The sequence below is a fragment of the Rousettus aegyptiacus genome, unplaced genomic scaffold (genome assembly GCF_014176215.1).
Source record: "Rousettus aegyptiacus isolate mRouAeg1 unplaced genomic scaffold, mRouAeg1.p scaffold_m13_p_6, whole genome shotgun sequence".
NCBI classification, from domain to species: domain Eukaryota; kingdom Metazoa; phylum Chordata; class Mammalia; order Chiroptera; family Pteropodidae; genus Rousettus; species Rousettus aegyptiacus.
In genome coordinates, this window is record NW_023416309.1 from 84591583 (window position 1) to 84614639 (window position 23057).

A 23057-nucleotide genomic window follows, 5' to 3' on the forward strand; every position below is an offset into this window, starting at 1 on the left:
GATGGGCCAAATGATCTTTACAGGCCTCTCAAACTGCATTATTCTAGGGTTCTCAGTCAGGGACTAAGTACCTGGAAACATGACAGATCTGCCCAGGGTGGAGGCTCCACCCTGAATGCCAAGTCCAACTGATTGGTTGTGGTTGCCTGGAGTGCTGTGTGGAGGAAAGCTGCAAAAGATTCCAGGATCCACAAAAAAGAACAGTTGATTGATTAGTGGTGTCTACGTGTGCTCAGCATGCCCAAATGATAAGAGTGAGCGAGGACTTGCTACTCCTAGCTTAACGTATTGTTTTCCGACCATGGTTGCAGAAATGTGCCAACTGCTCATAGCAAAAAGGACACTGAAGATTAATTTCTCCTGAGGTCCCCGTGAGAGCAGCAGTGCTAGGGTTCCCATAGTTAGGCTCACCAACCATCCTCACTCAGGCAGTTACCCTCGAGCCAGTTTGTCATGCGTTCCCAAGAAGCTTCTTTCCCTGTTGCATTTATCATCTCTAAACGTCATATCTTCCGCCTATAACCGACCTCCCTTTTCTTTCGGCCAAGACACAACTAATTACAAAATAGGCTAATAAAGGTGACCTTCCCTAAAAAATGTGTTCAGCAAACAATCACGATCATTTCTCTACTTTGCTTTTTATTTTCTCTTCCCTACTGGCCTCTTTCTCTCTCAGTCAGGGTTACGGCTCTCAGATGGATGGCCACAGTGCTGGTAACATACAGGGGGTTATTTCATACACTAGGGCACTAGGCTGTGGTACAGCTGGCAGGAAGAGAAGGGTAATTATATTGCATCTCGGAGCCGCCGGCAATAAATTTCTGCATAAAGTCCAGATTTACCGTATATTATTTATGCTAGCATCAATTTTCCCAGCTGGCTCTATTTACTGAGCAAATTCTCCTCTATCTGTTTATGGCAAGGCCATGGTTCAGCAACTCTGGTTACTCTATACTGTGGAGGGGCCCCACAGGGCACCATACAAATTAAACAAGTGGCTGGATTCACCAGGAGCAGGTTGCCTCCTCCCTTCCTGTTAAATTATATCCCTGGGACTGCAGAGAGCTCCCAGTCTCACCTAGTCCTGGTGATGCATGCAGGTGTGTGAAACCAAATCAGCAAGAGCAAAAGAGGAAAAACGATTCTTTGGGTCCTCACTGGGGAAAACTGAAAAACAACTTTCTTAGGGGAAATTAGGTGGCTCTGAGGCTCAGGGAATTTCCTTTTTATATTTTTAAGAGCAAGGCATAGATGACAAAGAGTTTTGTATTTATGAGGTTATTTCAACCCAGTAACTCAAAAACAGAGCTAAGGGGAAGGGAGCCTCATTTTACATTTGGAAAAAGAGAGAGGAGAAAAAAATGAAAGAAGAAGAAGAGAACCAAAGGCAAGCTAGAGGCTTCATGGCTCAGTCACTGTGTTAGGATGGAGTGCAGGTATGATGGTGACACATGGGGTTATCCTTCTAGTCAGTAGTGTATCTTTTCAGAGATGCCCCAAGCCAAGATGAACTCGGCTCTCACTGAAAACATACATAGTAGAAACGAGGGAAGAAAACATGGCATCGGCATGAATTTCTGGGTCCTTCCACCATAGCATCCTCTCTCACCTGTAGCTCTATGTTTCCACAGGGAGACAGGCTGAAGAAACTGAGATGTCTCTTTTATCCAGCCTGAGAGATTCTCCTGCAGTCTCAAGTGCTGGGTGGCATTTGGGTCACTCCTGCTCAGTAGAGTTGGGGGCCTTGCTGCCTTTTCCCCTCCCAATCAACAGTACAGTCATATCTGGTCTCCCTGTAACACTGGGCTCTGCTCCGGAGTCCCCCAGGTCCCAATGTCTACTGTTTCCTGGAAACCTGTTGGCTGGAAGAAGACAGGAGGGAAGTGTAAGTTTTTGAGTTAAGCAACCCAAGTGGGTAACTAATCTCTTTGGTTACAGGGTCTCAGTATCCAAGAATTCCTCTATAAGACATCTGTGGGCCTAGAGACCACCCTCAAGGGCCCAGATTACTGGCTATTTCCCGGGGTGGCTCACCAGACGGGGAGATTTGGTCAGACACACTGTACGCTGACTGCCTGGTGCTCCTGCTTCTTCACCAATGGTCAGTACAATCCGGGTGCTGGGCACAAAACTCCAGGAGCGGCCCAGGGCAGGTTTGAACTTCCCACTGTCTCTGTCTCGTGTCATGTGGTTGGTCACCTGTGACAGAGATAATTGAAGACTTACAGATCCCTAATAGTAGTATAGAAGACATCCGTTTCCACTGCTTCATTTTACAGGTGGAAACACTGAGGCCTAGCATGGAGAAAACACCTTCCCCAAAGCTCCATAACTTATCCATGACAGGTCTCTAACTAGGACCTTGGGCTCCTGATTTGGGCACAGCTCTTTCCACTAAACCACAATGCCTCAGGCATGACTCTAACAAAGGTAGTGTCACGTGTCTGGGAATAACCAGTGCTGTTTGCACTTTCCTGAAGGGAAGCCACTGGTGGGTTTTAGCTTTTTACCACCGCAAACCAGCAGATAGGCATCCTGAGACCATGTCTACCCAGCCCTTTGTGTCAGGGGGTTCATCTGTGTGTATGGGAGTTGGGGGGAGTTTGGAAAGGGGGTCCTAATCAGTCAGCTCTGCTCTGCCCAGGCTAGTCACAGGTAAGCAACCTGAGCCTCGCAGCATCCTCTTGATGAAATTTTCTCCACCCACCTCCAGTCCTCCCAGGGCAGGGGCTGTGGCTTGTTCATCATTGAATCCTCACTGCCTAAGCCAGGGCCTGGTATATAGCAGGTGATTAGATACATCCCAAAGTCAGGAGAGCGAGGCCCTAGGACCCAGTATAAGAATAAAAGCACAGGAAAACAGATCCCCTTACACTGTCAGTGGGTGCACAAATTAATATAGCTTTTCTAGAATTTGGCAATATCATATCTAGACATTTAAAAATACACTGTAGTTATATTTTTAGGTATTTGATAAAACAATATGAGATATGCAAAGAGACTTAGGTATAAGCTTGTTCACTATAGTTTTATATAAGATAGAGGAAAACCAGTAATGACCTAAAGGCCCCAAATCAGGAAACAAGATCATTATAGTATACCAGGAGTCGGCAAACTATTATTGACCCCAGGCAAAATCTGACCCCTCAATTATTTTTTACTCATTTATTTCTTAAATTTAAAAAAGTTAGACATTTATACAACCCATGAAGTGATCCCCCCGATTACTCTAGCACCCATCTGGCACTACACACAACCATTACGATGATATTGACTATATACACCTTATGCTATACTCCAAATCAAAACTTGTTCTTGAAAACCAGATTTTCTTGCCGTACAGCCATGCCCATTTGTTTAGATATTCTCTATGGCTACACTCATGCTGTATAGGAAGAGTTGAATAGTTGCAACATAGACCATGTGATTGTGAAGCCTCAAATACTCTCTGGCCCTTTACAGAAAAAGTTTGCTGACCTCTGTAACATAGATATTTAACAAGATAATATGTTAACTACTCAAAATCACATTCCTAAAGAATCTATTTAAAGATTGGGGAAATAGAATGAGATAGTAAGCTATTTTTTTAAAAAAAACAAGGTTACAGTTTAATTGCAAAGTTGGTTAAAAGTGTATGTTGATGTGTGGAGAAAAAAATTTTACGGACATATGTAAAAATATGATTTCTGTGGATGTAGAGATTGATTACAATTTTACTCTTATATTTAACTATTTTTTACCCTTTTATGAAAAATGTGCAGATTTTTAAGAAATTACTCCAGAAACAGAAAAAGATACTTTAAAAGCAAAAAGATCCATTTCTATGAAGTTCTGGAAAAGGCAAAACTGTTGGGACAGAAATCAGGTCCATGGTTGTCTGGGGCTGGGGGAACATTCTGGGGTGATAGAAACACTCTATGTCTTGACTGAAGTAGGGTAACAAAACAGGATACAACAGTATCCATCAGTCAAACTTCAAATGAGGAGACAGTCACGCTATATGAATTTACTTCAATAAACATGACTTAAAAAGAAAAACAATACTGTCTCTGATCCCTTATCTATTTATGGTCCAATCCCCTCATGGTCCAGTCCTCTAGATGACCTTGGGAAGTTCAGCTGTGACCTTATCCTAAAAGGCCACTTCAGGGGTTCAGAAGTTGCCATTTAAGGGAAATAGAGAGCTGCAGCTAGAAATCATGATCTCCCCGCCCCCCACATGAAGCCCAGGGAATCAGAGGTACAACAAGCATGACTAGCCACGCCCACTTCCTCACCACCACTGCCAGGCCAAGGTCCTGGGCCAGGGTCTTTAGCTCTTGGGCCAGCTGCATCATCAAGGCCAAGCCTGGAGGAGAAGAAGAAGCAGATGGGGAGGGCATCAAGGTTCAGGGACTGGGCTGGCTGAAGACTGGACTCCAGTGCTGGAAGATCACATCTCTGACCGTGGGCTGTGTCACAACACTCACCTTCCCTCTGCTGACCTCCCAGAAGTGGGGAGACCACAGCGGTGACCGAGTCCACAACTACCACCTTCACAGTCCCTGAAGAATGGCTCACCTGCGGGGTTGGGGTGAAGCAGGTGCTATTAACCAGATGGCCTCTAGGGGGATCCCATTACAGGACCAAGCTTGCTCCTCTCAGAAACTGGTAAGAACCTCTCCTGACAATAACACAGGCATCACTCAAACTCAGCAGTCTTTTTTACCCACACCACTTTGTATAAATAACAGATTTTATGAAGACTTGGGTGGACAGAGAAGGTTTAAATCACAGGACATCACAGATAACCTCAAATAATTAAATTTGAGAAATTCCGGTTCAGAGACCTGTGGCCCTAGTCAGGAATTTTCTTAGTGGCCATCTTTCTCCATAGGGCCAGCCCCCCATCATCTTGTCAAGTCCCTCTTTTCCTTCTTCTGCCTACTTCCCAAATCCCTAACTTCCTTGGAATTTAGCCTTCTCTTTACTTCACTGTCTCCTAGATCATGCCTCCACAGCCACATCTCCTATATCTAAAATGGTTCCATTTATAGACTATATAGGCAGCCATCTGTTAAAACCATTTTTGTCTGTACACAAGCATTAGCATCCTCCTACTTTCTGGGACCTAAAGTGTCTTTGTTGCTTCCCTTCTCTTCTCCTTTACTCCTTATATCTAAGTCATTTGCTGATTCTGTTTCCACAACTTTTTTTCACTTCACATCGGCCAAGTCTTGGCAATTCAGCATTACCTGCTCTGTCTTGACATGTCTTCCTTCATCTTCCACTTACTAACTTTTGGCCAGTCATCAGCCTGTCTAAGAGAGGAAGGCAAGAAAGAGAGAAGCTAAAACTGCAATCGACTTAGTCCTTCCTTACTCTCTGGGAGAAGAGGTTAAAACTCTCTGGCTAAAATGAGACAACAAGCCTTTCCTGGCTCATAACTATGGAGCTATCAGGTCATCTGTGGCAGACAAACCCTAAGGTGGCCCCCATAGTCCTCACCTTTAGGTTCTCAAGCCCTTGTACAATCCCTTCCCCTTGACTGTAAGTCCTGTGACTTGCTTCAGACTATAAAATATCAAAGGTGTTGTAGTGTCACTCTCTTAATTAAGCTATGTTATACAGCAAAAGTAATGAGACATCACTCCAGTGATTGTTATGTTATATAAGAGTGCATGTTGCATTTTTCTCTCACTCTCGTGCTGTCTTGAAGAAGTAGCCATGCTATGAACTGCATACAGAAAGGGCCACAAGGCAGGGAACAGTGGGCAGCCTCTAGGAGTTGAAGGTGGTCTCTGGCCAACTGCCAATAAGAAACTGAAGCCTCTAGAAAATGAATTCTACTGACAACCTGAGTGAACTTGTAAGCAGATTCTTCCCCAGTTGAACCTCCAGATGAGAACACAGCCCAGCTGCTACCCAGCTGCCTACTGAGACCCTAAGCTGAGGACCCAGCTAAGCTGTGCCCAGACTCCTATAGAAATTGTGAGGTAATAAATATGTGTTGGTTTAAGTTACTAAGTTTGTGGTATCTTGTTATGTAATAATAGAATATATACCATGTTATGGTCCAATAGTAGAAAATATAGTCTTTGACGTGGGAGTAAAGAGATTGAGTTATGAGCTTAGTTCTTACCCTAAATATGTAGTGACTTTGGGCAACTTTACTGAACTTCACTGGCCCTCATCTCTAGAAACAAGAGGGTCACATTAGATCAAGACTGCAAGCCTTCATGTCTCAACACACAGGTGGGTCATTACCAGCTATGACTCCTATGGCAAGTAGTTGTTCAACTCTTTTATGTTCTGAAGCTTGTAAAAATTATATAGGAACATGGCATGCTTTGGGGTGAGAGAAAACTTTTAAGACAAATTAAAATATTCTACAGTGTCTTCCAAATCTAATAGTCTATAAATCAGTATACCAAATCCTGTCTAAGCACTAGCAGGTGTAGGAAGGTACCAACCCAAATGCCATTCCGAACCCTCTTTCTTGTTATCAAGACTCTGAATGTGGTCAGGTACTGAACAGAGATCTCCTGACATTAGAGAAGTTGGACTCAACCCCTGGTCTAAGATACACACATATAACTCAGTTTTAGCCAACTAGATGTAAAGGGAAGTGGGCGGTCTACAAGTAGGCTTTGGAAGGAAAGATTTTTCTTCTCTGATAAAAGCGAAGAGGTACACAAAAGAGGCATCTACTTTCATTGCCCTGAATATGGATGTAGATGTATAAAATCATGAGGCTTTTATCTATAGCAGCCACTTTGCAATCATGAGGGAGAAAAGCAAGAGAATCAGACACACCAATCCAGAGCCCTGATATTGTGGCCCTGCCAACTTCCAGACTCATGTGAGATAATTAAATGTCCTCAAGTTTCAAGTGTCTGTCAGAAAGACTATTACTTGCAACTGAAAACTGATCTAGTGGGGGAATGCAGAGATGCATACGACATGATCCCCATACTCAAGGGGCTTACTGTTTAGTGGGGGAGATGAGCATCTAAACAATGAGGCACTCAGGAATGAATTAAGCACTTAAGAATCCCGTCCTAGGAATCCCATCCTGGGAATCAGAAGCACAGCTGGAGTCACCAGATTCCATATCTGAATTTCCAAACATTGTCTGTGGTAGGACACCTGCCCATATACAGATAACATCTGGTGAGCTGGATAAACCAGAAAGGGGCAAAACAGCAGGCTCACCTGGTGGGCCACAGTGCCTCGGAGGTCCTGCAGCACATCCAACATCTGGAAGATGTCAAAAGCATGCACCACGTGGATCCTCTGGAGAGCTCCTGCCTAAAAGGGTGGAAAAGAGAAGGAGGGGCTTTGGATAAGAGGGAGCAGAGGGTTGAGCAAGATGAAGAGGGATTTTAAGCCTGAGCAGGAAGAGGCACCTAAATTAAAGAACTCAGGTCCAGGATGGCAAATGAGTTTTGTCTAATGGACCAGTTCTCACAGTGCTTGCTGCCTGGGTGCTGAGCTGCAAAGCCAAATCAGAATTCAGTAGGAAAGAGTAACAGGACTAACTAGTGGTGTCTGTAATGGGCAAAAAGTGGGAAAGATGCTGGGTGTCTGCCAGCCTTGAATTAGAGTATGCAAGAAATAGGTTTCCTGGAAGGATAGTATGGGTAGCATCTCGGCTTGGATGATGTCATAACAGAGGAGGCTTGAAGAATACAGTAAGTAGTAATAGAATAGTAAGTTTCAAAGCCAAAAATGACTATTCATCTAAATGGCCAAAATTCTTGCCATTTGGAAGGGGTAATGGAGTCTTCTTTTGTGTCAAGGCCTCAAAGGAATCCAACCCTCCTGTTGTCCTTTACCTGTTCCTCCTCGTCTGGGGTTCTGGCCTGAAGTAACTGGAGGATGCGGGAGGCTGTCAGCCCTCCATTGGAATCAATGTATAGGACATTTTGCTGTAGGCCATGAGCTACATTTGCAGCCACACAAAGACATACCTGAATAGAGACAAGGTGCTAGGTGAACTTGACCCCTCAAAAAGGGCCCAGAATGGGCACTCCCCATCAAACCTAGTCCAGATCCCAGTGACATGAAGGGGCCAAGTTCGTGCCCATTCCTTACCACCCATCTCCTCTCTTTTGAGCTCTGAATCACAAGCCACTGGCAGAAGCTCCCTCAGGGATCCAGGACTGCATACCCGCCTCCCCCAAGCCTCCCAGCTGCTGGCTGCACGTGTACCTGGGTTTTGCCGCTACCTGGGCCTCCTGCAATTTCAGTCACTTCTCCAGTATAGAGACCAGCATCAAGCAGTTTATCCAGGCTGATGGCAGAAAAGTGGGGAATAGAATTAATCCAGGAACTGGAGAGTCCAGAAGGGAGTAGGAGCCAAGAAGAAAAGCAAAACTTCCTTCCAAGCGTGAGTTCTGTCCAGAGACATTATAAACATCTCTGATCAGGAGGCTTTTCTTGGCAGAGCTTCTTTTGGGGAAAGAGAGCATGGCCAAGTGTTCCTCCATGGCCCCTACTCAACCTTTCACTCGCGGCTTAAAGAGCATCTCTCCTCAGAAGTCTTTGCCACCCCATCAAAAGGTCTTCCATACATTCTCCATCTCAGCCCCTTGTGGGTTTCCTTGATAGCATTTTCCATATTTTTTTTTTTTTACTCTGAAATAATTATAGATTCACAGGAAGTTGCAAAAAGTGTACAGGGAGGTCCCACATGTCCTTCACCTAGTTTTCCCTAATTGTAGCATCTTGCACAATAAGATGAATGGTACTACAGTACAATATCACACATTGACATTGGTACAATTCAGAGAGCTTATTCAGATTTCCAGTGTTACGTCCATGTATATCTGTGTGTATAGTTCTATGCCATTTTATCACACGTGTAGGTTTAAGTAACCACCACCAAGATACAGAACATTTCTATCGCTACATGGCTCTCTCATGTTACCATTTTTATAGCCACACCCCCTATCCCCACCTCTAGTCCCTAGCCCCTGGCAACCACGAAACTGTTCTCCATTATGTTATTTCAAGAATGTTGTATATAGAGAATCATACAGTATGTAACCTTTGTGATTAGCTTTTTTCATTCAGCATTGTTCCCTTGCAATCCATCCAAGTTGATGTATATATTGATAGTTTGTTCCTTGTTATTGCTGAGTAGTATTCCATGGTCTGGATCTACCAAGTTTGTTTAATCATTCACCCACCGAAGGATATTTTAGCTGTTTCCAATTTGGGGCAATTATGAATAAAGCTGCTATGAACATTTGTATACAGGTTTTTGTATAAACCCGAGTTTTTATTTCTCTGAAATAAATGTCCAAGAATACAACTGCTGGGTTGTATGGTAAGCGTATATTAATTTTATAAGAAACTACTAAGCTATATTTTCCAGAGTGGCTATGCCATTTTGTTTTCCAACTAGCAATGTATGAGTAATCCACAACCTTATCAGCAGTTAGTATTATTTTTCTCTGTTTTTAGCCATTCTGGTAGCTGTGTAGTAATATCTCATTGTTTCTTTTTTTTAATAGTTTATTTTTCAATTACAGTTGGCGTACAATGTTATATTAGTTTTAGGTGTACAACATATCGTTGTGGTTTTAATTTGCATTTTCCTAACAACTAATAAGGTAAACCATCCTTCTATGTGATTATCTGCCACCCGTATGTCTTCTATGGTGAAATGTCTGTTCATGTCTTGCCCCTTTTCTGATTGGATTGTTTGTTTCAGTGTTGACATTTAAGAATTCTTTATATGTTCTAGATACGAGTCCTTTGTGGAATATGTGGCTTTAAAATATTTCCCTCACTTAATAGTTTGCCTTTCATCCTCTTTTGCAAAGTTTTAAATTTTGATTAGTTTATAATTTAGATTTCTTTTTTCATTAAAAAATTATCAATTTTTTTATAGATCACACTTTTGGTGTCAAGTCTAAGAATTCTTTGCGTAGCCTTAGTTCCCAAAGATTTTCTCCTGTTTTGTTCTAAAAGCTTGTTAAGTTTTAAGTTTTGCATTTAAGTCCACACTCCATTTTCAATTTTTGTATAAGGCAGGAGGTTTAGGTTTATTTATTACTTATGATGTCCAATAGCTCCAGCACCATTTGTTCAAAAAGCTATACTGCTCTTCCACTGAAGCACTTTCGCATCTTTGTCAAAAACCAGTTGGACGTTTCTCTATTCCACTCCATTGATCTGCGTGTCTATCTCTTTGCCAATATCACATTTGTCTTGATGACTGCAGCTATATAGTAAGCCTTAACATTTGGTAGAGTGATTCTTCCAACTTTATTCTTCTTTTTCAAAATTGTTTTAGCTATTCTAGGCCATTTTCTTCTCCATTAAATTATTAGAATAAGCCTATTTCTACAAATAACTTTGCTGGGATTTTGGTAGGAACTGCATTAAAACTACAGATCAATCTGGGGAGAACTGACATCTTTGCAATGTTGAATCTCCCAATACACAAACACAGTATGTCTCTCCATTTATTTGGGTGCTCTTTGATTTCTTTCATCAGCAATTTTTAATTTTCAGCATCCAGATCATATACTTACTTTATGAGACTTAGACCTAATTATTTTACTTTCTTTGAAGCAATTGTAAGTGGTGTTGTGTTTTTAATTTCCATTTCCACATGTTCATTTTGAGTATATAGAAATTCAATTGATTTTTATGTGTTGCTTTTGTATCCTGCAACCTTGCCAAATTCACTCATTTGTTCTAGGAGTTTGTAATTATTTTTTCTATGTGCTTTTTTTGTCTGTCTTCCCCATGTGGCCCAGAGCACCCTCGGGCAAGGACTGGGCCTTGCTCACTCTTATATCCCCAATACTGGCACAGTGCCTAAAACATAGGAGGCACACAAATGTTCCCAGAGAAATGAGTGATAGAATAGTACTATTTAGTTTCTATTATTGTCAGCCCTCTGGCTGTGGAAGCCTTGGGATAAACTCAAGATATAGCCAATTCCCAATTCAGGTTCTGTGCTTGAACTACCATGAAACAGGTCATTACCCACCTCCATGCCCTGCCCATCCTACCAGCTGAAGCATCTTCTCCTCCTACACCACAGCCTATACCAATGCCTATGTGTCCTGACCACACACATCCCTTATCTAACCCTGCAATCACCTTCACAGGTGCCAGTCCTCTGAAATTGTTCTTTAAGATCTCCCATGGAAAAAAAAAAGACCTCCCATGACCCCTCTGTACTGCCAAGTAGCACCTTAGTAAGCACCCCATCTATTTCAATTCCAAGGACCCTGTGATTATAACCACGGGTTCCTGCCAGTCAAAATGCTCTCGTTACCACTGCAGCCCCATGGCTTCTTGAGACAAATGTGCTCATCCTTTCTCTGTTTAATAAGCACCTGTTTAAAAGGCATCCAGCCTCTGCCACTCCCGGATCCCATTCCTCCCACTGAGATCAGAGAACCCGCAGTTTCATTACAGCAGTGCTTCTCCCAATGTGGTCCCCAGACCAGCAGCAGCAGCATCCCCCAGGAACTGGTTAGAAGTGCAGACTCTCAGGCCCCATCCCGCACTGACAGAACCAGAAACTCTAGGGGTAGAGACCACATCCACATCCCAACAAAGTCTCCGGGTAATTTAGATGCATACTCAATTTTGAAAAACCATTAGGCTAAGCTAGTGATTCTGAATCCTGCCTGCCTATTACAATTGCCAAAGGAGTTTGAAAAGAGGCTGGTATCAGAGATTCTGAAACTTGCCTGTATCCTGGAGTCACCTGGGAGCGTCAAAATACACTGATGCCTACCTAGGTCCCACCCCAGAGAGCGTGATTAAATTATCTGCAGAGGTCTGCCTTTGGCATGTTTAAAGTAAACACTCAATACATATTCTTGAAAAAATGAATTACAAGAGAAAAGTTGAAAATTTCTGAATTGGTGGCTGGCTGAATAATTAATTATGGGTAAATTGTGATTTATACATATTATATGTTATACAGCTATTAAAATGTCTTAAAGATTTTTTAAAGACATTGGGGAAATGTTAAGACATTGGAGAGAATGTTAAGCAAAAAGAGATAACACTGTACATTATCTAACACGAAATCTTATAAGGTAAACATTTATAAACACAAACAGGCTAAAATTATTGACTGAAGTGGTTTTTATTTTTTGTGTCTGTGTGTTACAGATTGTCCATCATGAATATGTATCACTTTTATAATCAGAAAAACACTAAATGTTATTTAAACATTTTTTATGATGCTCTAACATTCAAATCTGCAATAAAAAATTTATCTTTTAAAAATTAGACTTCCAGGTGATTCTAATGTGCAGACAAGTTTGGGAACCACTGACCCAGAGCAGGGAGGTCAGAATTTCTGAAGGTGAGACCAAGGCATAACAATTTCTTAAGTTTCTCAAATGATCTAATGTGTGGCCTGGGCTAAACCACTGGTCTTGGCGCTCTAGTCAAGAATCAAGCATTGTTGGCTGTGAGGATCACTGTGCATAAGGAATTTCCAAATCTACCTCCCAGCTGACTTTTCACCTGTTTTGTTCCATGTTTCCTACTGCCTAGAGGACCTCCCTACCAATCACCTCTAACTTGGCACATCGACGTGGAGAGAGACCCCTCCTGCCCGCCTTGTGGAGCAGAAGAACACCTGTGTTTTACCATTTGTTCTGGATACATGTGATTTCCAGAATTTATCCTCCACTTTTCCCGCTGAATTGGCTTTTGGTCACTTTTTTCAGACATTCATTACCTGAATGCCTCATACTTCCTGAAGGCCTCATTTTAAAATGAGGGAGCTACAGAGACAAACAAGACATTTCCCTGGCCTCCAAGGAACCACCCATTTCCCCCAATTAATACAGCTTCTTCCAAGATACACCACATGCCCTATTGTCCTCATGAAGAGCAACACTGCACATCAGCACTGAAGGCTCTACATCAAAGAAACCTGTTTAACTTGGATTAATGGAGTATTTCCTACATTTCTGACTAGAGAACTCCCCACCCCCTTCCCTTTTAAAAGTCACATTCACTGTCTACAGGTCACTTTGAGGAAGGAGAAACCTAGGGACTCATCTTGGATTCTTCATGCCTGTATCCTCCCTGGCAGTAAGGCTTGTCATATCACCTCTCCAACACGTCTGGCACTGTCGCCTGCTATAGACCAGACTCACACACCCCACCATTGCCATACCTCTCTCTGGCCTCTCTCCTGCTAGCCTCCCTAGTCCCATCCACCCTGCACATTTCTACCACACTGCCTGTAGCTCCACTTTCATAATACAGCCTCCCACCTCGAAGGAGACAACAGGGCAGATGAGTTAAAGTATGGTTCTTAGACTTAGGAATGTAACAGACGTGACTTCAAGTGTCTGGTCTGCCATTTCCTAGCTGCGTGATCTTGAGTGAGCCATTTAACATGGGTTCCAGTTTCCTCATCTTAAGAATTATGATTTTAATCACAATGTGCTCCTTGGTGGTTGTGAAGAACAAATGAAATAATGCACCTGAAGAGTAAGCATGGCACCTGGTTCTTGGTAAGCACTCAGAGAAAGCCCACCCATTCCTCAATGCCCAAGGCCTGCCTCCTTCTCAGAGCTTTCCTGAGCCACTCTGACTCTCCCTGCAGTGATCCACTGCAGCTGCAATCCTGCCAGTTTACCACCTGACTGTTCCCTAAATGCTTCCTCTGAGTATGTTGGTTTGATAAGCTCCCTAAGCCCAAAGGTCTGCTTCCTGTTAATTACCCCCTTCTTACGCCACCTCCACACACGCGTACACCTCTCTGTTGTGTTCGTCTGCTCTTCTCTCTACCCACTGGAACCCATATTCCTTAAGTGCAGGAGCCTTGCCTCATTTGTATACCTATCATGTGAAGGTTATATGGCACCCAGGAGGCACTCAGCCAGTGCTTGCCATCAACAGACTCAGACCCCCAACCAGGGGGGGCAAGCACCATGCTGTGTGAACCTTGCCAAGAGAACATGTTATCGAAACAGTAAGGGCCAAAGACCTTTGTGGTGGCAGAGTTCTCCATCAAATTCCTCACAAACAGGCCAGGAAAGAGGCCGACTCCCTTGGCTAGAAATTAGTTGTTGTCTTCCAACTCTCTCCCTTTCCAAACACAGCAGAATATAACTCCTCCTCTATGGAAGCTCTCTTGCCCCTCCAGCTGCAGAGTATAGGACATGGACCAAGTTCTGGGTCAAATACCCCAGGGCTTAAACCCCACCCTCTGCCCCACACTCCTCTTGGGTTAAACTCATGGGTTAATAATCACTGACAGAGTTCACAGAAGAGATTATATAACCAACAGTAAATGGCTGGCACATAGTAGGCATTCCGCAAATGTTAGTCCTGCCATGTTCTTTCTTGCCCTATCCTTAAGTTAAATAGAAGGTGGGGCCAAAGAAGTGTTGCTCTGACCTGCTAAATAATAATGAAATACTGACATCTTATGGGACAGTGGTTCTCAATCAGGGGCAATTGTATCTCCCTGGGGCCAAATATTTGGCAATGTCTGGAGACATTTTTGATTGTCACAACTTAGGTTGGGGAGAGAGAGGTGCTATTTATTGGCATCTAGCTGACAGAGGCGATGGATGCTGCCAAACATCTTACAGCGCACAGGACAGTCCTATCATCACGAAAAAATTGCCTTTCCCAAAACATTAGGAGTCTGAGGTGGAGAAACCCTGTTACAAGGTAAGAGAACTCAGAAGTCCAGACTATTGGTCCATGCTGCCCTCACCACTGCTTGAAAAACCCTGCTCTCTCTAGAGCATTAAGCTTCAAAAGCTAAGCCAGAGGCAGCTACATCCTCAGACCTCTCACCTTTTCCCCCAATAACACATACAAACCTTCCAATGCCGGTAGACAGGATGGCAGTGGAGGTTTTCAGTTCCTCGTAGAGATCAGCGCCATTGAAGGGGAAGGCTGAAAACTGGGCCAGCAGCACCCGCCTCAGAGCAACCAGGACCTGCGGAAGAGGCAGGGACAATTCGGGATGATGCTAGGGGCATTTCAACCCAAAAGAGTCCACAGTACTCCACAATGAGCAATGACCAGCCAAGGGAGGGGGCATCTCAGGGTTTCATACACACCCCCTTATCAATCTCTGGGAACCCTTCACTCTCTTGGCTCCGGGATGGACATTTCGAAACACCCAGGTTTGCAGCGTGGAGATCGTCAGCTCACCTTATAAGACAAGCCACATTTCAGGGCTACCTCCTCCAGGTCGGTGGAAACCAGGTCCACCACTGAAAACAAAACACATATGGTTGATTGGCAGGAAGGGCGGGGCCTCCCATACGGCTTTTCCTCATCAGTAAAATAGGGTGACAATTCCACTTTGGAGCAGGCTATCTCAGGAGGCCTACGGGAATAGAGCCACAGGACCTGGCGTGGTGCTGGGCACACAGTAGGGGTTCTGCCCTTTCTGGGGTGTGGCGCGCCCACTCCCACCTTCCGGAGCCTCTACAGAAGGGTGGGGACAGAGGAGGAAGTGGATGTCCCCCTCCTGGGTATGCCAGGGAGATGGGGCTGGCCCCTGCGCTGCGCCCCGCCGTGTGGAGCGCACGCACAGTCACCTGTCTTGATCCCACGGCTCCTCAGAAGCTGGACCATGTCCTCGGTGAGGCCTGGGCACAGTCCAGCCCTGAGCACGCCCATGTTACCTGAGGGCCCGGGGACCCTCTCCAGACGCCTCTCAGCACCCCTTTCTGGAGGGAGTACGGGGGCGGAAGGAGGCAGCAGTGCGGAGGGTGGAGACCCGGCCGGGTGTCGCGTGCCCAGGGCCCGCCTGCCGGGAACGCACCGCCGCTTCCGGCTTCCAGGCTCCGGGGTCGGGCCGACAGCGCCATCTGCTGGCTTCGCGCGATGGACGCGCGACCTTCCGTCCTAAATGCTGGGTCAGGAGACCTACCTATTAGGCCAAGACAGTGAAGAGGGATCAAATAAATCAAATAGTCTGATATTACGGATTATGCTATGGGTGCTAAGAGCAGTAAAGCACACAAAGGGCACCTGCTTCTCTATTTTCCTTTATTTTTAATGAATAACAACAAAAACCCTGACTATATAGAACACAAAAAATAGAATTTGATATTTTTAAATATCCTACTTTGCCTCATCCTGGAAGAAACAAAACAACTTTACAAGGTTATCTCCTCATAATCCAGTAAGGTAGGTGCTATTTTTACACCTATTTTACAAGTAAGGAAACCCAGGAAGGTGATGTCTGTGCCAAAGATTACATACAGAGCCTGTGAGGGCAAAAGCTGAACTTAGAACAGACAAATCCACATCTAAATGCAAAGCCAGTGCTGTTTTAACAGCTCTCTTCCCATCCTAGGAGCAGTGTGTATGTTTTGCTACTGTAGAGTGGTTTCCTTGAGAACAGAAATGATGTCTGGCCCATCCTTGCATCCCTCTTCATTATCACTCAATATATGAAGATACTTGGGGTGAGGGTGTGGCACATTTAGAATTCTAGCAGTATAAGCTGAGCATGTGTGAGCTATGAACCCCATGACCTTATGGGCTTTCCCTATGCCTACTTGACGGGACATAGTGGGACTTTGCTGCCTAGAATTTCTAGATATAGAGCCTCAGCATTCTATGAAGTCTCCCACTCCCAGAGACCCATTCCAGTGCTGCCTCCCTCCAAACCAGGTGCCTTTCATCCACCATCCTTCTCCTCCTTCCCAGGGCAGTCCTAACGGGCACAGGTGGTAAGCATTTTCGGATCTTCAGAGAAAAGGGCAGGGCTGCTGTAACCACAGAGCGTTGGTGCTGGAAGGGCAATGGAGTCTGTTCCTTGGCTTGATCCCACTCCAGACCCTGGGCCTGGGCAGCAGCAGCCTCAGATCAAGGGGGAGGCCGGCCCCTAATTGTTACACTCTGCGATGATTATGAAGTCAGCTCATTGTACTTCCATCCCGCCCAAACTAAGGGTGGGTCTGCTGCCCCCAGTTTCTCTCCGCTTCCTGTCAGCTTGGACGTCCTGCATGGTGACAGCTGTGGTCCTGAACAAACTAGATGGCGTCAGAGATGCTCTATAAAGTGGGAGATGGGGAGGAGGCCATGCCGAAAAAGGAAACCCTCAACATTTTGAATGTACTTGATCAAAAGTCGAAGCCGTTTCCAAACCCCAAGTCTATGAACAGGATGGTCGCTACCAAAGGACTCCCACTTTCCTCAAAGGGCAGTTTGGTTAACTTCTTGGAGGAAGATAACATCAATCTACCGTAAGATACAAGTCTGGTCCTTTCCTCCTTTCTAAGGCTGGAGCTGGGGAGTGGGAGGGGTTTGAAGGAGTGGTACTGCCTGGACTTGTCACAACCCAATCCCTGGACTCCCCAGGGAAAAGCATGTGTACAGGTTGCACCGTGGATTCTCGACCCCAAATCAGTTCTTGGAGGTATGTAGGTTTCCCCTCCAGGAGGCCTCAGGGATGTGTGCGTGTGTGTGTGTGTGTGTGTGTGTGTGTGTGTGTGTGTGTGTTGGGAGGGTGCCAGGTAAGAACCAAGAATAATACACCGTAGTTTGTACTTTGACAGGATACTGAGGAACCAGAAGGGGCTTAGTATAGCTTGGGAGGGGTACAGTTAAGGGAGACTTATCTGAGGAGGTTATCTGTGAGCTGAATCTCCTAGGAAAGGAAGGGAGTGAGCCAGTGAAGGAGCGGTGGTGCCAGTTAGTTTGGGTTGAGGAAATTATCTGCAGGGTACTTCATGGATGTGTGACTTGTGCTGTCACACACAACTCCACACTTAGAAGGGCCCTGTTGTTAACTTTGATTCTCTACTGTCATTGCCTTGAAATTCTCAATAATTTTTTTACGAAAGGAACCCACAAGCTATGCAGCTGGTCCTGATTACATGAAAGAGATATGGTGTCCATTCCCTAAGGCAGGAGTCCCTAACCCCTGGGCTAGGGACTGGTACTGGGCCACACAGCAGGAGGTGAGAGGTGGGCCAGCCAGCGAAGCTTCACCTGTGTTTGCAGCCACTCCCCAGCACTAGCTAGCATCACCGCCTCAGCTCCACTTCAGATTACCAGGCATTAGATTCTCATAGGAGCACTGGTCCCTGGTGCCAGAAAGGTTGGGGGTCACTGCCCTAAGGGACCAATAAGTAAGCCAGCAAGGTTAAAGTGATGAATACTTGTAGGAAACTTCATGGTATAATGGGAAAGTTTAGGGCTATGAGTCCAAGATCAAACCCAAGTTGTACCACTTAGATATATGTGGCTGTAGATAAGTTCATTAAGATCAGGGAGCTTCAGTCCCAAATTTGAAAATAGAGGCTAACATCCATCCAGCAGAGACTATATCCAGTATATAACCCAATATCTAGCTGCCTTCCATGCCCATTCAGCACTGGTGTTTTGAATAAATAAATCTAAAACAGAGATTCATTAGGATAATCTGAAGTATAACTGGCATCAATACTCAGACATTTCAGCCCACAAAGGATCTCAGTGAAGGAATCCTCTAATCCCAAATGTCCACCAAGGCCTAGCATGGGAGGTTTGGGTTGATCAGCGTTTCTTAAGAGGAGGTCGATGGGACTGGAGCTCAGGGAGGAAAATTTGACCCATCAACCAACCACAAAGCTAGAGGCTGGCCTGGAGTAAGAGATCCAGGAGTTAGTTATTGGACTTGGCCAGAGCAGCTGAGGGAGGTGGGGTAGGAAGTAGAGGCAAGGACCCGCAAAGCGCCAGGGGCAGCTGGCAGCTGCATAGCACAGGGTAGGAAATCTTGTTTCAGTTCCAACTCTGCCATCAACTCACCATGTGACCTTGACTGCTCTCACTAGACAAATGCTCTTCAAACCGTAGGTTGTGACCTATTAATGGGTCAAGAACTCATTCTAGTTGGTGGAGATCAGTATTATAAAAAGGAAATAAAACAGAATAAAAAATTCCAGAGCACATCACACATAGTATAAATACTGGTTTGTGCAATGTGTTTTAGTTCTATATGTGTGTATGAGTGTACTAGGTTGCCATGTAATACAGGTTTCTTACTTTGGATCAAGATTTTTTTTAAAAAAAACTTGAAAGCCAAATTTTTTTAGTTCTGTAGTTCAACAGTAAAAAAAAAAAATTAAATAGCAGGGAAACAAGTATGCGTTTGTTTGTTTGTTTGTTTTTTGGTAGTAGCAAAGAATTGGTAACAATATCATACGACAGTTAAAATGACTGAACCAGAGCGATATACGCATAATACAGATGAATCTAAAGAACACAATATTGAATGAAAAAGCAAGCTGCCATTAGATAAGAAACATGCAAAAGGCGCCTTGCATAGAGATAACATACATATAACAAACCTGTGAAGGCATGGGGAATAATAAACACACAATTTAAAATTTTCTGGTTACCTCCGAGAAGGAGGACGAAGACTGAGGTGGGGAAAGAAAGTGTCTAGGGTCCTATACTGATCAGGCTTGAGTTCTGAAGCTGAATGATGGCTAAATAAAAGCTTAATATATTGGTCTTGCTATCTTTGGATATGTCTAAAATAGTTCATCATTTTAAAAATTTAGAATGGAAGAAAAAAGTTTTCAATCATTTACCCCAATATATGTATATCAATTTATAATGCCATATATTACTATTGTTAAATGTTATAAATTCTAAGTAAATAAATCAGTTATTACATTAACTATTAAACAATAGTAAACAAATATTAATAAAGCTTAATTTATTATTTTTCTTTTAGATACTTTTGGATATTTTTTCATACCCAAGTAGATCAGTGTGGTCATTCCCCGGGGCGTTTGCACCCCACTTGGCGGGAGGACTTAAAGTTTTAGTAGTGTTAGTAGTTTCTCAAATTGTGGTGCTCAGAACACCTGCATCAGAATTGTCTGAGGATCCTATTAACTTTAGCAGCTTCCCCAGTGCCATCCCACCTGGGGACTGGGAACCAGGAATATGCACTTTTCCCTAACGAGTGCCCTGGTGAGTTTGATGCACTGCTGCACAGCAGGAAGGATGTTCTGAGCTGTTCAGAAGCAGCTGGGGACCCCCGCAAGTCAGGCCCAAGGCCTGGCCTCCGGCAGCTTCTAGGCTGCATGGCTGGGGTGGCCTCCTTCATCTGGCTCATCTGTCCTCCTCTCACTCCAGGAGGCCAATGTCAGGGGATGATTCTGAATGCAGCTCAGATGACACCAGCATCTCCCCCATCTCATCCACCTTGTTGAATCCCATCAAACTGGCAGTGACCCAGCCCAACAGCAGCTTCTTTGCAGGGATGCTGGAAGGTGAACTGAACAAACTCAGCACCTCCTCGGTGGCCAAGAATACAGGAAAGGGGGACATGGCCCTCTGTCCCCACCAATCTAAGTCCAAAGTCGCTCCTGGGGGCCTGCTTGACCTTGACAACCCTGAGCTGGACACAGACACCTCCTCGACACACTCAGAGTCCTCCGTGGTCATGGACGTACCAAAGGCACCTTTCATCTGTGAGCATACGGTCAGCGATTCCACGGCTGTGGTGCGTTCCCCTCCTCATACTCTTGGCAAAGGCTTACTGGCAGTCCCCAATGTGCCAGACACTGAGCTGAGCTCTGTGGAGAATGTGAAGATGCCTACCACAGGCATCTTGAGCTCAAGCTCATGGGTTAGGAGAGAGGGTGTGCCTGTGAAGAACTCCAGTGCAACCTAGAAAGAGCTCAGTGCTGTAGGAAGAGTTCAGATGCCACCAGGAGTTCAGAGGAAGTATAACATTACTTCCAGGTGCAGGAATTAACTTGGTGGCTCTTGGTAATATTTGAGCTGGGATACAGAGGTAGGATTTAAACATCTGGAGATAGGGGAAAGTCATTCCATAGAGGGGCTGACACTAGCAAAGGCTCATAGGTGGGAGTTGAAGAGACACCGGGTCCTAATCCAGGACATCCCACACTTTCATGTGCCTACAGATCTGATCATTTTGTTAAAAATGAGATTCTTGGGCCTTATCCCTACAGGTTCTGATTTAGTAGGCCTGGGGTGTGGCCTGAAAATTTGTACTGCTAACAAATTCCCAGGTGGTGCTGATGGCCCACAGACCACACATGGAGTATCAGTGACCTAGAGTAACAGAAAGGGAATAGAGACAAATAGAAAGTTAGTCAGTCTGGGGTCATTTTCTGCTTGTCCTCCAATGTTAGGCTACTTTATAGATTTTTCTGTAAGCAATAGGGAACAGCTTTTTGCAGTGCTTCATGTGTGATGATGGATGCAATTTGAACTGTATTTAAGGAAAATAAATCTGGAAGCCCTATTGTTGGATGGCCTAGAGCAGCGTTTCTCAAAGCATGGTTCCCAGCGTCAGCATCAGGGTCATAAGGCAACTCGTTAGAAATTTAAATTCTTGTCCCTGCCCCCCCCCCCCAACTTAGGCATACTGAATCAGAAACTGACTGGGCAGGGGCTAGCCATCTGTGTTTTAACAAGTCCTTTAGGGTATTTTGATGCACACCAACTCTTGAGAACTACTGGCCTAGACAGAGGAGAAACTGGAAATGAGAGACAGGCAGAAGACAGCAGGTCAGGAATCCTCAGTGTTAATAAAACTCCCTCAGATCCTTAGCCAGGATTGGCAACCATTGTTGTAGTACAAAGTGTATGAGCTCTTGAGCTATTGGTTTGAACCCAGGCTCTGTCACTAGATTGCTGTGCAACTGTGGGTCAGCCAGTTACCCTCTCTGAACTTTTCACCCCATCCGCAATGAGCGAGGTGGACAAGATGGTCTCTAAGGTCCCTCTCGGCTGACACAGTCTAAGAAAATATGGAATAAGGGCACACTCTGAAGTGGGTGGGGTTGCACAGGGAGACTAGCATATGCAGCGGGCACGGGACTCCACATTCAGTTGAGTGCCTTACACCTCCCATCAGACCTGCCTCTGTTCCAACAGGGACAGGGGATGGAGGTGGGGCGGGGTGAGGGGCGGCCAGGCCAGGCCAGGTCTGAGGAAGCCTTGGGGGCTTTCTTCCCCTAGATTTCCTGGACCTATGCCTTGGGCAAGCAGCAAGTCAGTTTCTACCAGGTCCTGTTGCAGGAGGTGACCAAGAAAAGTAACGAGCCTCCCAATGCAAAGACTCGCCCGTGGATCTTCAACAAGATCTTGGGCACCACCGTCAAGCTGATGGAGCTGAAGCCTAACACAAGTTACTGCCTCACCGTCCGTGCTGCCAACGCGGCCGGGGTGGGGAAGTGGTCCAAGCCCTATAAAGTGAGCCCTGGGAGAAGGGGGCCTGAGGGGTCAGGGAGAGACGTCTGCACCAGGGGCTTTGGAGGTTGGGGTACCCCTATACCCACAGGACTCATCACCTTGATTGCTTTCCTTCCACCTGGGCAAATATACAATTCCAGGGCTGTTCTCTTTTGGGAAGTTTAAGGATTAAGCCACTCCAATGCCCAGTAGAAATGCAAACTAATATATTCATTAGCATCACTATGATATTCATCTTTCAACTTGGTGCCAATGATCATGAGTGGGTTGGGAAGTCAAAGGCATTGAAAGAGGGGAGGCTAAAGGGGGACAAAGGAGCAGCCCATGGGAGGTAGTGGGGTTGACGGGGGTACAGGATGGGGGAGAAGCCCAAGTACACAGCTCTATGGATGGAAACATCACAAGTCTGAATCATGCCTCTTTGCACCTATTTCTGGTGTTGGTGGGTTAGTTGGTAAGGCTAGCTAAGATCCCATTTAGCAAATGAGGGGTAGAGAACAAAGAGGTCAGGTCTGGGAAGGAAATCTGAGGGGTCTTCTTGTGTTATTTCAGTTTGCAACTGTGGCCACTGACCTGAACAGCTTCCCCGAGAACAACCCCATCCAGATCACTGTGCAGCGCAAGGAACCCCAGAGGAAAACAGTGACCATCGGGCTGGAGGAAATGCGGAGGCTGGAAGATCTGGAAAACCTATTCCCCTATTAAGGGAGAGGGCCCCAGGAAGCCCCTTACCAACCTTCAGCTTTGGCCCAGGGCTCTCAGGAACCAGAACCATGAAATGAACCACCTACACCCTGCCAGGGAACCACTGACCACCCTGCTAGCCCAGGGCCTGGCAGCAGTGGTACCGGAAACTCCACCTCTGGGTC

At 45.1% G+C, this 23057-nt stretch overlaps 2 protein-coding genes across 3 annotated transcripts; one reads left to right on the forward strand and one right to left on the reverse strand.

Annotated features, from left to right (window-relative positions):
• Positions 1 to 613: 613 nt before the first annotated feature.
• RAD51D (RAD51 paralog D) lies at positions 614 to 15748 on the reverse strand. Of its 2 annotated transcripts, none has more exons than XM_036223207.1 (10): positions 15543 to 15748; positions 15157 to 15218; positions 14820 to 14938; positions 8194 to 8275; positions 7818 to 7952; positions 7195 to 7290; positions 4470 to 4560; positions 4278 to 4348; positions 2035 to 2199; positions 614 to 1862 (listed from the first exon to the last, which is right to left on the reverse strand). In XM_036223207.1, the coding sequence occupies exons 1-10, from the start codon at positions 15628 to 15630 to the stop codon at positions 1779 to 1781; spliced, it is 993 nt and encodes a 330-aa protein (XP_036079100.1). In that variant the 5' UTR covers positions 15631 to 15748; the 3' UTR covers positions 614 to 1778. The 2 variants fall into 2 exon arrangements, with proteins under 2 accessions (XP_036079100.1, XP_015981386.1); XM_016125900.2 differs by having other exon boundaries at positions 15549 to 15747.
• Positions 15749 to 16998: 1250 nt separating this feature from the next.
• On the forward strand, positions 16999 to 22993 carry FNDC8 (fibronectin type III domain containing 8). The gene is made up of 4 exons (XM_016126381.2): positions 16999 to 17207; positions 20095 to 20464; positions 21955 to 22188; positions 22741 to 22993. Exons 1-4 carry the CDS (start codon positions 16999 to 17001, stop codon positions 22891 to 22893), a joined length of 966 nt encoding a protein of 321 aa, XP_015981867.1. The 3' UTR covers positions 22894 to 22993.
• Positions 22994 to 23057: the final 64 nt, after the last annotated feature.

Excerpts from the sequence above, each read along its gene's own strand:
- RAD51D (XM_036223207.1), bottom strand. The coding sequence starts at position 15,630 with ATGGGCGTGCTCAGGGCTGGACTGTGCCCAGGCCTCACCGAGGACATG. Across the intron at positions 4,561-7,194 it reads GAGGCACTGTGGCCCACCAG|GTGAGCCATTCTTCAGGGAC; the intron begins GTGAGCCTGCTG and ends CCAACCCCGCAG. Across the intron at positions 2,200-4,277 it reads ACCTTGGCCTGGCAGTGGTG|GTGACCAACCACATGACACG; the intron begins GTGAGGAAGTGG and ends TCTCTGTCACAG.
- FNDC8 (XM_016126381.2), top strand. The coding sequence starts at position 16,999 with ATGGCGTCAGAGATGCTCTATAAAGTGGGAGATGGGGAGGAGGCCATG. Across the intron at positions 20,465-21,954 it reads TCAGCGATTCCACGGCTGTG|ATTTCCTGGACCTATGCCTT; the intron begins GTGCGTTCCCCT and ends TTCTTCCCCTAG. Across the intron at positions 22,189-22,740 it reads AGTGGTCCAAGCCCTATAAA|TTTGCAACTGTGGCCACTGA; the intron begins GTGAGCCCTGGG and ends GTGTTATTTCAG.